The following is a 12,836-nucleotide window of genomic DNA, read 5'->3' as shown; positions in this document are numbered from 1 at the left end:
TTTTCCCTGTCAACTTGGAAGTGGCCAGTCCTCATGTGTTGAGATGCTTAGATGTAGAGCTGCCATAAAACTGATCACATGAACTGCTTTCCTTTGGACAGTGAAAGGGTCTTAGTATTAATTTTGTTAAGAAAACTAAGACATACTGTTAAGAAAACTAAGACATACTGAAAGGACACTGTCCTGAGTATATTTAGCTATTAGAAAACAGGGACTGGTAGGAACCAAAGACATTGTTATATTTATGTATACAAATAAAGCTATTAGGAACCATCCACAGTCTTTCTGTTCTAGGCTCAGGCTGATACCAGATCATAAAAAATGAAAAACTAGCTGAGTTGTACAATTGCAAAGAAAGAGGGTCAGAGTGAGACTAGGGTAGTACTGCCCTTTGGGGTGATTCTTTAGATGCCATGAGGTATAACTAGAAAACAGTGATGTTTGTGACCAGGTGATGGGCAAGTTCCCACTGCCCAGTGGCCACAGTGCTTTGTCCCCATACATGACTGCAGGCCCCCATGCTGGCTCTGCTGGTCATTGACTTAGCAGTTCCAGGCTCTTCCCACCTTTCCAGTGCTCACCTCCACTAGGTGAGGGGCCACTAGGCTCCAGCAGCGCATCACGTGCAGCAGGGGCCGTGCTTTGCTCCGCACAATCCTCAGCATGGCATCCCCCAGGCGGAACAGGTGGAGGGCGCTTTTTCGGTCTTGAGTGGATTTAACTTCTCCTACAGGAAGGCAAGAACATAAATGCCAGAAAGCCCAAACTCAGACATAGTCTGACCTATTCAAGCAAAGAGAGAGGTTGAAAATCTAGGTAGGACCAGTAGGGTAATTCAATATTGGCTAACCAAGGGAGGAGGGAGCCCTGGATTCAAGAAGAATGTGGCGGTTCACTCAGCAAGGCCTGCATCGCCCTCTCACTCAGCACTGTAGCCCCGGTAGCTGAGATGTGACAGGTGTGATCAGGAATTGATAAGAGGGAATGAGGTAGCGGTTCGGTAGGAGGGCCGAGAAGTCCGACTGTCTGGGTTCAAATCCTGGCACCATTTAGTAGTTGTGTTTTATTTGGCCAAAGATTTTCCTCTTTAGGCCGGGCGTGGTGGCTCACGCCTGTAATCCCAGCACTTTGGGAGGCTGAGGCGGGTGGATCATGAGGTTAGGAGATCAAGACCATCCTGGCTAACACGGTGAAATCCTGTCTCTACTAAAAATATAAAAAATTTGCTGGGCGTGGTGGTGGGCACCTGTAGTCTCAGCTACTCGGGAGGGTGAGGCAGGAGAATGGCATGAACCCGGGAGGCGGAGCTTGCAGTGAGCCAAGATCACGCCACTGCACTCCAGCCTGGGTGGCAGAGCAAGACTCTGTCTCCAAAAAATAAAAATAAAAAAAAAAAAGATTTTCCTCTTTAATGATCTCATCTGTAAACCTGGGGATAATACTGCCCACTCCTAAAATTGCTTTAAAGATTAAATGTGATAATACACATAAAGTGCTCAGCGTGGGCCCAGCACATACTAACTGAACAACATTATTAGCTATTATTATTACTCTTGTTCCTGTCACCTTTCACTTCATCATCGACTTTGCCAATCCTTAATAAACCTCTGCAGCCTTTGCCAAGCAGGCCTGGTCCCTCTGCTGCTCAGTAACATGCTGTCCGGCCTGCTCTGTCTTGTTTCAATACCATCCTTGTCTACCCTGATCTTGGGCTACTTCTTTGCCACTGTCACCTTCATTTTCCCCACTCCCTTCTTGCTCATGTCCTATTGCCTCTCCTCCACTTCCTACTGGGGATGGGACCCCAGTCTAAACACAAAATTCACTTCTGTTTCATATATACCTTACGCACAGCCTGAAGGCAATTTTTGTATCCCTTGGGGACCCTCAATAAACTGTGTTGTGTGCCTGCATTTTGAGCGTGGCCCGTCACATGAGGTCAGGTGTGGAACTTTCCACTTGTGGCCTTATGCCAGTGCTTAAAAAGTTTTGAATTTTGAGCATTTTGGATTTTTGGATTAGGGATACTCAACCTGTAATAATCACCATGGATGTTTACCCTGCATCAGACACTGTGTTGGTTCTGTAAGTCTTTAATAACTTTAATTTTTAAAGCAATTATATTTCCTTTCTTTTTTTTTTTTTTTTTGATGGAGTCTCACTCTGTTGCCCGGGCTGGAATGCAGTGGTGCAATCTCAGCTCACTGCAACCTCCGCCTTCCAGGTTCAAGCAATTCTCCTGTCTTAGCCTCTTGAGTAGCCGGGGCTACAGGCACATGTCATGACGCCCAGCTAATTTTTTTGTATTTTTAGTAGAGACAGGGTTTCACCATATTGGTCAGGCTGATCTTGAACTCCTGGCCTCAGGTGATCTGCCCACCTTGGCCTCCCAAAGTGCTGGGATTACAGGCGTGAGCTGCCACACGCAGCCTATATTTTCTTTTAAGAAGAAAATATAATTATTGCTATTTTATAGAGTAGAAAATTGAATGTCTGAAAGGTGATATGACTTGCCTCAGATGCTGTGGCTGTTAAGTGTTGGAGGCCACATTTTCTATTCCTACCTGATTGATTCCGAAGCAAGTCTCCCTCTTTCTAGATTTACCGCCTCTTCCTGGCCCCTGCTCACTGTGTGCTTTGTAAGCTCAGAGTCTACTGTTTTCTCCAATGAGAAAGACTTTGAAGGTTACCCCTGGGCTCAGAGATTCTCTGAAAGTCTGATGGGCCTGGGAGGTTGGCTTTATATTGCTCAGGTTTTAAAGTGTATTAAAAACGAGTGGGGCAACAACTGTGGCTCTCAAATCCAAATCTGCAGCAAGGATGAAAAAATCAAATATACTGCTTTTAGAACTTTAGATTCCTAAGGACGGAAGGGACCTCAGAGGTTGTGCAGTCCAACACGTCACTACAGTGCATCCCCAGCACATGGCTCCCTGTCTCTGCCCAGAACTCATCTGGGACAAGGTGCTCGCTGTTTCAGGACAACCACTGGTGCTGTGGATGAACAATTCCATCTGTGAGCAACCTGCCAACCCTCTGGGTCCCTTATTCAGTACAACTCTACTTTGTCTTCCACAACACTGGCCTTCAAGAGGGCTTCATTTATTCACCTGGCCTCACTGGAGACGACACGGATACTGACCCATCATTAATGGGATATGCCTCTGAGGTCAGTTTTGCAAGAGTGGTATGCAGTTTCCTTTTTCACCACCCTTTTGGGATCAGTGGTTGTTTCTGCGTATCACCGATCACCTCTGTCCAGCCAACTGGACAGAGGTGTGTGGTGTGGTTTGTGATATGCAGAAAAGTTCCACCTTCGTGTGAAGGAAGCTATCTGCACCCTAAGGAGCCACACAATTTCTACCACAAGCACAAAACTTAGCAGAACAACCTAGTCCAGCTCCAGTGGGAATTCTTATAGATGTGATAGCAGCAACGTTTCCATTCACAAAGAGTTACACCACCCCTCACACAGGGTGCCTCAAAATCCGGAGACAAATCTATACTTGGGCGTAGCTTGTGTGAGTGTAAGCAAAGGGAAGGTGGAGTCAAATCTTCAGGCACGCTGCTGGTGACAGAGGCCTGGGCTGTTTCCTGCTAACCTCCTGGTATATGGTTTCTTCCGGGAAACAATTACCTGGCATTGCCAGAGAGTAATCAACTGTATCCGTAACGGAATGAAAAAGCTGAGACTGCGATGCTTTCTTCAGCTGGTAAAGAAAGCCTCCCAGGGCCATGAGGTTCAACTTATCCGTAGCATCTTCAAAGAGCCTGGATGCAAACAGAAAGAGATGTGTTATTTGGAAACAATTCAGCAAGGTCTTTATGGCAGAATGATTATGGTAATTTTGTTGATGTGATCAATGGAAATGCGTGTAAACAGTGTAGACAAATGTATGGTATTATTCTATCTATTCTAACTGTGTACAAGTCTGCTCTGTGACATTTTAATTCAAAGGCACAAAGAATATATTTAAAAATATCTTTGTGCCCTCGTGGTCTAGCTCAGCCATGGCAGGCTCTCATAAAATGCTTGGCAAGAAGCTGAAAGATGGCAAGGCGTTGTTCCCAGAAACTGAGTAATTGGGAATGGAATCTTCAGAATTAGCTTCAATTTCATAAACGATGTCAAAAATCCCCAGTAAATTGATGAATACGTTTTGTCTGTCTATAATTTATGAGCATAAAGCTGGAAGGGATACAAAAACAGCTAAGAGTGGATCCTGTAAGCCCCCCACAGGGCGGGGACTGGCCTCATACACACCCGAACACCTGGATGTGATGGGAACTCAAGTATCTATTTGGAAGAAAGAATGTTCCCTAATATGATGGGTCTTGCAAGTTCTTTTACTTTTCTGCTCAGCTGGGCACAGACCTTGCCAGCAGAAAGATTTAGGAAGGTGGGGAGCACAGTAGCAGAATTTAGGGGAGGATTTGAAGGTCACTGGAATGAAGAATGGTAAAGATCAAATATCTGTTTTATGAAGCCACAATGAGGAATGTGCCAGGTGAGCCTTCCGTGGCTCTTGGGTCACCCTGGTATCTGCCTTCCAAGCCTCATGACACCACAGGGCAATCAGTGCTGTGGGGGCACCATGGGCTGCTTCAGGGAGAGGGTCACTAATAGAAATGGAATCATGAGTCCTTTTTGAAGGAGGAAAATGAGACATGCAAGTTAAGATGGGAATTAGTGGATCTAACGTTTATAAATTATCCAAACAAACATATTTTTCTTGCTATTTTGATATCATTTGGTTTCTGGGTCCCATTGACCATTTCTCCTCCCTCATTCCTAGTAAGAAAATAGTGATGCATATTATATTCCACCTGACACTGTCTATTGCTTTCCAGATTCTAAAACATTTTCACAGCCAACTTGGATAAGCAGGACAAAGCAATTATGGTAGTGGGATAGTAGATGGAGAAACTGAGTCTCAGTGCAGCTATGTCTACAGACATGACCCGGCAGCTGGGGAGTGCAAAGCCAGGACAGGAACTCAGGTCAATCTGAGTCCCGGCCCAGGGAGTGCTCCTCCCACTCCCATCCCCTTCCTGACAGTCCTCCCTGTGCCCATGCAGGGGGTCTGGGACACAGTGACCAAATGCTGAAGAGGTAAGTGAGGTGGAGCTGTGTGTGACTGGTGACCAAAAGCACTTTCTACATCAGGAAGTACCACCAAAGAGTTGAGACGATTGGTGATTTTCCCTCTTCACCTTCACATGGTTGTTGGGCATCAATAAGTAACACATGCATGTGGGATTTTTGAAAACAGCCATAATCATAAAAATAGTAGATTTTTACCATTTGCCAAGCTCTGCTCCAGGTGCATCAAGTTACTAATTAATTTACCCTCACAACTACCTGATCACAGAATTACTTTTAAAAAATGACCCTATTTTACCAATGGAGAAGGCCAGGCAGGGCCCAGGGAGGTGAGATTGCCTGAGATCCCAGAGTAAGTGCAGGGCTTTGACCCCAGCTGGCCTTCCTCAGACCCTCCAGTGTTAGTAGAAAACGTTTCATTCCGAGTACGGATGGAATGGTAGAGAGAACAAAGCTTGAAAAAGATAGAAGAAATTTAAGGGATTGGCTAACACATGGGTCGTCCCTGGCATGACTGAGACCAGATGGACGTGGGTGTCGCCTGGTGAGCAGGCTCCCGGGGCGTGGGAGGCCGGCGCTGCGCACCTGTCGGCCTGTGTTGAGAGGGTGAGCACCACCTTGGCGGCGCTGCTCCCGCTCATGAGGCTCCCGCCGCGGAAGTCCGAGGCCCGGCCCCGGCTGCCTTCCCGGACGAGGTCCTGGATGGACAGGGGCTGGACAACGGGGGCCGTGCTCAGGGAGCGCCCCTGCTCCGGGCTCTGCTCCGTGGGTGAGCCCTCACACTCGGCGTCCCCAAGGAGGCCAGTGCTCCCAGTGGCCTTCTGGGGCTGGCTGATGGTCAGAGGGGGCTGCGAGGCGCCATCGCTGAAGTGGTTGTGCTCCAGGGTGCCCACGTACTCACACACCCTAGAAAGAGCACAGACAAGCAGCTGTTAGACTCTGCAGCTCATCAGGGCAGCTCCATCAACCCCACAGTGCCAGACAAAGGAAATGCAGCCAGCTCTGCCAGCTCCCCAGCTTTCCTCTTTCCTGTGATCAGTCAGTCCTTCCCTCCTGTGTTCTCATGTCACACAGCATTATTGGTAGTAGTATTTGAGTTAGACCAGACAGCCCTGAAATGAGTAAAGGATTATTTGGGTTCTTCCACCCCAGGCTGGGAGAAAGACAGGCAATGAGGCCCCGTTCATCCAGTCCCCCTGCCTAGTCCAGCTTACTGGCTTATCTGCCCTCCTGCTGTTTGAGCCACTTTTCCCCAGGCACCCTCTTTCCCTCTATATAGTGCTCTGATTAGGAGTTGGGAAGCATTTCCTTATGATGGGATTCCAGAATGGCCATAGCTATGACCAACAGGCCATCCAGCCACAGTGAGTTCTGCCCAGCCACCTCCTGCCTGGTTCTGACGGCGCCACATAACTCAAGTCTGGGTGCGGTGGGTGGCGGCCGGGTGGAAGGGCAGTCACCGAATCATGGCAAACACAGAGAAGAGTCACCACATGTGCTACAACCGCCAACTTCTAAATGGTTTGTTCCCAACAGAACCTGGGACAAGGATGGTTCGCAAGATCCCTTATCTCAGAGTAAGTCCATTTACCGGTAAAGAGCGTTGTGGATAATCTACTCTGATGTTCTAGAATCAGGGAATTTTTCAATCCCTTACCCGCTGCTTGTGTACCAGGATAGCCTTTTTCTTTTTTCTTTCTTTTTTTCTTGTTAGAGCAATAAAGAGCAGCAGGTTAGCAGCCTTCGTAACAGAACCATTTTGCTCAACAAACACTCATGGCTATATTTGCTTTGACGACGTGAAACTGAACCCATCTCTGGCTGGTGCCCTGGGCCATCGGCCATCACCCTGGCCACTCTTGCCCCATGCCTGCCCTGCCTAGATCTGGGTTTGGAGTGAGTGTGAGGCGTGTGCTGCAGAGAAGGAGAAGGCACAGTGTGGCCAGTCCCCGTCCTGTTCCATGGGCAGTGCTGCTTCCACGGTACTGGGTCTGCCCTGATGCAGCGCTTGGGGAGATGTGCTTTCAGTCTTAGTTGTAAGAGGACCTGGACTCTGGAGCTATTGCTGGTTTTCACCTTACAGGCACTGTGCACTGTGTAACTCACTGGGAGCTTCTTTTCACTTTGATGCTACAATGCTTAGAGCCAAATTTTTGGTCTGTCTTTGGCAGAGGTGTACTATTTTGTTTTGTTTTGTTTCAGTCTAGCTACATTAAAAGTAGGTATCTTGTATTTTATGTATCCAAATAGACTATCTGAAATCCTTCTTTAAGTAAAGAGGACATTGATAAACATTTAGCAATGTAATATTGCAGAGACATGACCAGTTTTAGATTGGAACAGTATTCAGTTAACTTACATAGTCATCTCAATCAATTATTTAATTGTTTTTTCTTCCTTCCCTCTCTCGTAAAAATGTCAATAGAAAAGTCACAGTTCCTGAGACCCAGTTCTGTCCCTTGTTCTTCAAAACATACATTTAATTGGGCCCTTATTGCGTCTTCTCTTTTCATGTCTTATTTGAAGTTTAATCAAACTCTGTGAATTGTTATAATTGATTTACATGCCGGCAGGCTCTTGAGGCTACCCCTCTCCACCCCCCAGAGCCCACTCCAGGCTTCCTGAGGCAGGGTCAGTGCCATCTGGGGGTGGGAGCCCGTCATGCACCTGAACACATGTGGCCAGCAGTCCGGGTTGTGGCTTCCCATCTCCAGGCCTACGCTGAGGATGGCCTCCATGCACAAGACGTGGGCAGTGTGCAGCCACACCCCCTGCACCTTCCCAATCTGCTCCAGTTTCTGCTCCACTTTTAGTTTCACTGTGCCAGAAAGACATTTATTAAAATAACAGGTTGAGTAAGGGAGACAGAAAGGGAGAGAGAAAGAATGAAAATGAAAGAATGTGTGTCATGCAAGGGCAAAAGGGAAAGGACAGACGTCAGTGGCAGCAAGGGCCTCCACAGCAGGTCCTTGTGGACCATCATGCAAACCACTCAGCCGGCAGGTCCCATGCGCCGGTGGCCCCAGCTCTCCAGCTCCACAAGTGGGATGGATCCTGAGCTGGCAGGTGCCCTTCCTTCCAGGCCCTTTCATGGGCTCTGGGTCAGGCACAGCAGTGCGGATGGGTTTCATGAGCCAATTCCAGGTAAAACCATCTGGGCCCAGACCTTTCACCCCTCCCAAAAATTGGTCAAATGGAAGAATTCCTGGCTTTCTGCAAGTTTTCTCTGAGATTATTGTAATGTTAGGCTCTCATTATGATCTTCATCTCTAAAACAACTTATTTATGTGTATTTTGAGCACCAGAATGACTGCTCTATCACTGAAAAAGACCGATTTCATTTCTTCCCTTGAGTCTGTATTTGTGAGCTCCAAATAAAACTTTAAAAAATTGTAGACCGGGCGTGGTGGCTCACACCTGTAATCCCAGCAACACTGGGAGGCCCAGGCAGGCGGATCACCTGAGGCTGGGAGTTCGAAACCAGCCTGAACAACACGGAGAAACCCTGTCTCTACTGAAGATACAAAATTAGCCAGGTGTGGTGGCACATGCCTGTAATCCCAGCTACTCAGGAGGCTGGGGCAGGACAATCACTTGAACCTGGGAGGCAGAGGTTGCAGTGAGCTGAGATCATGCCACTGTACTCTGGCCTGGGCAACAAGAGCGAAACTCGGTCTCAAAAAAAAAAAAAAAAAAAAAAAAAATTGTAGATGATTAATGAGAAAGAATGCAGAAAGTGACTTCAGATGTCAGTAATGCAAAATGCTAAGGCAAGGCCAAACCACAGTGTCCTCCTTGAAAAAAGGTTTCAAGTCACTGCATGTGGTAGGATAACTAAGTGGTGGTCCAGAACCCAGAAATAGAGCAAGCCAACCTCAAAGGAATCCAAACCATCTCCTAACATAAGAAGCAAAGTGATTTTTAGCAAAACATCATTTGTCTCATAAATGTGATACTAATTTTATTTCTTATTTATTTATTTGAGTTGGTGTCTCTCTCTGTTACCTAGGCTGGAGCGCAGTGACACCATCTTGGTTCACTGCAACCTCCACTTCCCAGGTTCAACCAATTCTCCTGCCTCAGCCTCTGAAGTAGCTAGGATTACAGGCACCCGCCACCACACCCAGCTAATTTTTGTATTTTTTAGTAGAGACGGGGTTTCTTTCACCATGTTGGCCAGGCTGGTCTCAAACTCCTGACTTCAAATGATCCGCCCACCTTAGCCTCCCAAAGTGCTGGGATTACAAGTGTAAGCCACTGCACCTGGCCATTTTATCTATTTTTGTTGAGATAGGATCTCACTCTGTCACCCAGGCTAGAGTACAATAGAATGATTATGGCTCACTGCAGCCTGGACCTCCCCAGGCTCGGGTGATCCTCCCACCTCAGCCCCTCAAGTAGCTGGGACTACAGGCACACGCCACCATGCCTGGCTTATTTTTGTGTTTTTAGTAGAGACAGGGTTTTGCTATGTTGCCCAGGCTGGTCTTGAACTCATGGGCTCAAGTGATCCACTTTCTTTGACCTCTCAAAGTACTGGGATTACAGGCGCAAGCCACTGTGCCCAGCCTTAATCTTATTTTTTATTTGTATTTAATCAGAATATTGTGGTCTTGATTTTGTGGTTTTTTTTAAAGAACTGTGAATGTAAGGATTTTTATGTAGCTCATGGTTGTAAAATACTTAAGTAAAATTGTGAGACTCCATTTTAAGTTAACCCTGGGGATCTGTGAGAACTATTTTGTTTTCAAATGGGTCTCTAAATTTTATTCAAATCTGAGAAACACAGACCTAAACTGTGTTTTTCGGCTAAAAATGTACAGCTGACTCAGTGACTTGCTACTGTGTACATATCTGATAGTAGTTACACAATTTGGACCACGCTTGCATTTTTCTTTTTGTTTGCTGCCTGCCTTGTATCTTCTGTTGCTATCAGGATGGTCATTCTCTTCCCTTAGATCCAGATAATCATCAGCTTCATGGACTCACTGGTTTCAACAGGTTAAAAATCAGCCATTTCCCGAGTTCACAAAGCTTAGATTTTTCTCTGATGAGAGCCTCTTCTTCCTGAGCCTCCCCTCATTAATTTTCTCCATCTGTTTTCTCCCCTTTAGAAAACTGGCCAATCTGCCTTCCCCACTATAACCCGAAGGCTCTTCAAGTGTGCACTTGTGAGAAGTGCCAAAGCCGGTGACTAGATGACAGATATGAACAGTTAGACCAGGTGGGCCCGCGGGACTCCTGGGCCTGCCGCACTTTCCTTGCCACCAGGGGTCAGTATGTCTCTCATTCTCCAGAGATCTCTTCTGTAGGTCACCTGTGGCTCAATGGGATCTCAAGATCAGTGGTGTATACATACTGGGCATCGCACACAGAACAGGCACGAGTATTGGCTGGCGTGTGTTAGCCTGTGCAGGTGTGTGCATACTGCACCCAAGGCATCAGGTGGGTTCTGGCCCTCCAGTCGTTACCTTGTGTGATGGCATCACTGGGTTCTTGGGCCTCCCTCTCTTCTTTTTCTTCTTGGACACAGGAAGCAGCTGCCATCTGGGCAAGAGCCGAGGCGCAGTTAGCAGCAACCCCTTCGGAGGAGACAGACAATGACTTCTTGACTGAGTATATCCTCTAACCATTCACTGAACAGAACGCCTTCTAAAAGGTCCCCCCACCCCACCCTGCCAGGTCATTCCCAGTAAGTTCTGCAGGACCACAGCCAGGGAACACTACTTCCGCTGGTACCTAGAGCGCAGCTCAGCCGTGCGGCTTTCCGCAGCCCATCGAGGCTCATGCAGATGGCGTCCCGTTCCTTCTGGTTCTGCTCTTTGATGCCTTCAGCTCCCAGAATGAAGGCCAGCCCTTTGGAGCTCCCTGCCATTCGACCAGTCAGTGGGGTTGACAAAGTATCGATCAAGTTCTTCCAGCAGCCCACCAGAATATAGCGAGCAAATGCCACACCTGGAACATGGAGGAGTGTGAGTCATTTTCTAGAGACAAAAACGACCTGATAACGAATGACATGGCGTTCTCTTGCCATCAAATGAGCAGTACAGAGGTGCATGCAATTCTACAAAAGGAAATATAACTTAATGGATTATATGGGATCACGTTTCACTTTGTTCTTTTAAAAACAAATGTTGCATTATCAGCTGAATGATGCTAAGTGACTTCCATCAATTACTTTTTCTTTTTTTTTTTTGACAGAGTCTTGCTCTATCGCCCAGGCTGGAGTGCAGTGGTGTGATCGCGGCTCACTGCAAGCTCTGCCTCCCAGGTTCATGCCATTCTCCTGCCTCAGCCTCCTGAGAAGCTGGGACTACAGGTGCCCGCCACCACGCCCAGCTAATTTTTTGCAGTTTTAGTAGACAGGGTTTCACTGTGTTAGCCAGGATGGTCTTGATCTCCTGACCTCGTGATCCACCCGCCTTGGCTCCCAAAGTGCTGGGATTACAGGTGTAAGTCACTGCGCCCGGTCCAATTAGTTTTTCTAACCAAGACAAAATCTTGATTCAAGTCACCACATAATAATGTAATTGCTGGTAACACATGCAGTGTTCATAAACTCAAGATCCAAGTCATTACCTGCCACTGTGGAGTCATCGATTCTCCTGCTCTGGGCAAAAGGAGACTCTGTAGCAGCTGAGGCCATCAGCTGGCCACCAATGGCACTACTCTCTAAGCCATCAATATCTGTCAAGGAAAAAGAGTGAAGTTTTCCCTAAATAAAACACTCCAGTCAAAAACAAGGAAATGGCCACAACAATATTCATTTTTAAAAAATATTCCTTGTATCTTTTATGTTTCAAGCATGTAGCAACCTTTTATGAGACTATCATAAATTTTGTTTTATTCCCTCAGTCTAGTTTTATTTCATGTTGGAGTATTTATTCTTCTGTTACATTGTTGCCTATCTTTATTTAAAAATAGATGTAAACTATTAATTATTTATCTGTTAGAAAATCTATTGATTTAGAATATTTTGATCTTAAATACTCTTTTAATTCAGAATCATTGATTATGCCTGAATTATATATTCCCAAACCTGGTACAGGTTACCCAGATGTGAACTTTTCTTTCAGAGCTTCCTTACATGAATTAAGAGGAGAATAAGCCTCTTTGGTCAGATCATCACATAGTCAAATTGCAAAGTACAATAAATAATACCTTATAAATTTCAAAGTGTTTTCACATAAAATTTTTTGACTTGATCATTGAAATAGCTCAAATTAGGTAAGCAGGTCAGTATTATTTTTATTTCACAGAGGAAGAAACAGAGTCCTGCACCACAAAATGACATTTTCGTCAACCACCAACTGCATATAAGACAGTGGCCCCCTAAGAGTATAATAGCATATTTTTATTGCACCTTTTCTATGTTTAGATACACAAATACATACTACAATGTTTTTACAGCTGCTTACAGTATTCAATACATGCGGCGCAAGTTTGTGGCTTTGAAGCAATAGACTATACCATCTAGCCTAGGTGTGTAAGTACACTCTATGATGGTCACATAATGACAAAATTGCCTAACAGTGCATTTCTCAGAACATGTTCCTGTCCTTGCTAAAGGATGCATGATCATGTTTAAAGTAGGTAAATGGTTCAAGGCCATCAGGCTGATGGTGGAAATAATTAGTATTCATGTCGTCTGACTCATCCAGGCCTCTCTACACCATTCCAGCTCCATACTAGATCCTCAGTAATCCTGTTTAAGTTTTTGTTGAAACAAATT

At 46.0% G+C, this 12,836-nt stretch overlaps 1 protein-coding gene across 1 annotated transcript in view; it reads right to left on the bottom strand.

Moving 5' to 3' along the window:
• Positions 1-12,836, bottom strand: part of ARFGEF3 (ARFGEF family member 3) — a 193,436-nt gene that overhangs the window by 52,363 nt on the left and 128,237 nt on the right. The window contains exons 15-21 of the mRNA XM_023190994.2: positions 11,684-11,791; positions 10,844-11,059; positions 10,576-10,686; positions 7,772-7,922; positions 5,690-6,010; positions 3,638-3,771; positions 582-727 (exon numbers count right to left, since the gene is read on the bottom strand). Coding sequence (XP_023046762.1) covers positions 582-727; positions 3,638-3,771; positions 5,690-6,010; positions 7,772-7,922; positions 10,576-10,686; positions 10,844-11,059; positions 11,684-11,791 — 1,187 coding nt within the window. The remainder of the gene's footprint in view (positions 1-581; positions 728-3,637; positions 3,772-5,689; positions 6,011-7,771; positions 7,923-10,575; positions 10,687-10,843; positions 11,060-11,683; positions 11,792-12,836) is intronic.

Source organism: Piliocolobus tephrosceles, chromosome 5 (genome assembly GCF_002776525.5).
Source record: "Piliocolobus tephrosceles isolate RC106 chromosome 5, ASM277652v3, whole genome shotgun sequence".
In the NCBI taxonomy this organism is placed as follows: Eukaryota; Metazoa; Chordata; class Mammalia; order Primates; family Cercopithecidae; genus Piliocolobus; species Piliocolobus tephrosceles.
The sequence above is the reverse complement of the archived record's forward strand: the minus strand, read 5'-3'. Positions and strand labels throughout refer to the sequence as shown.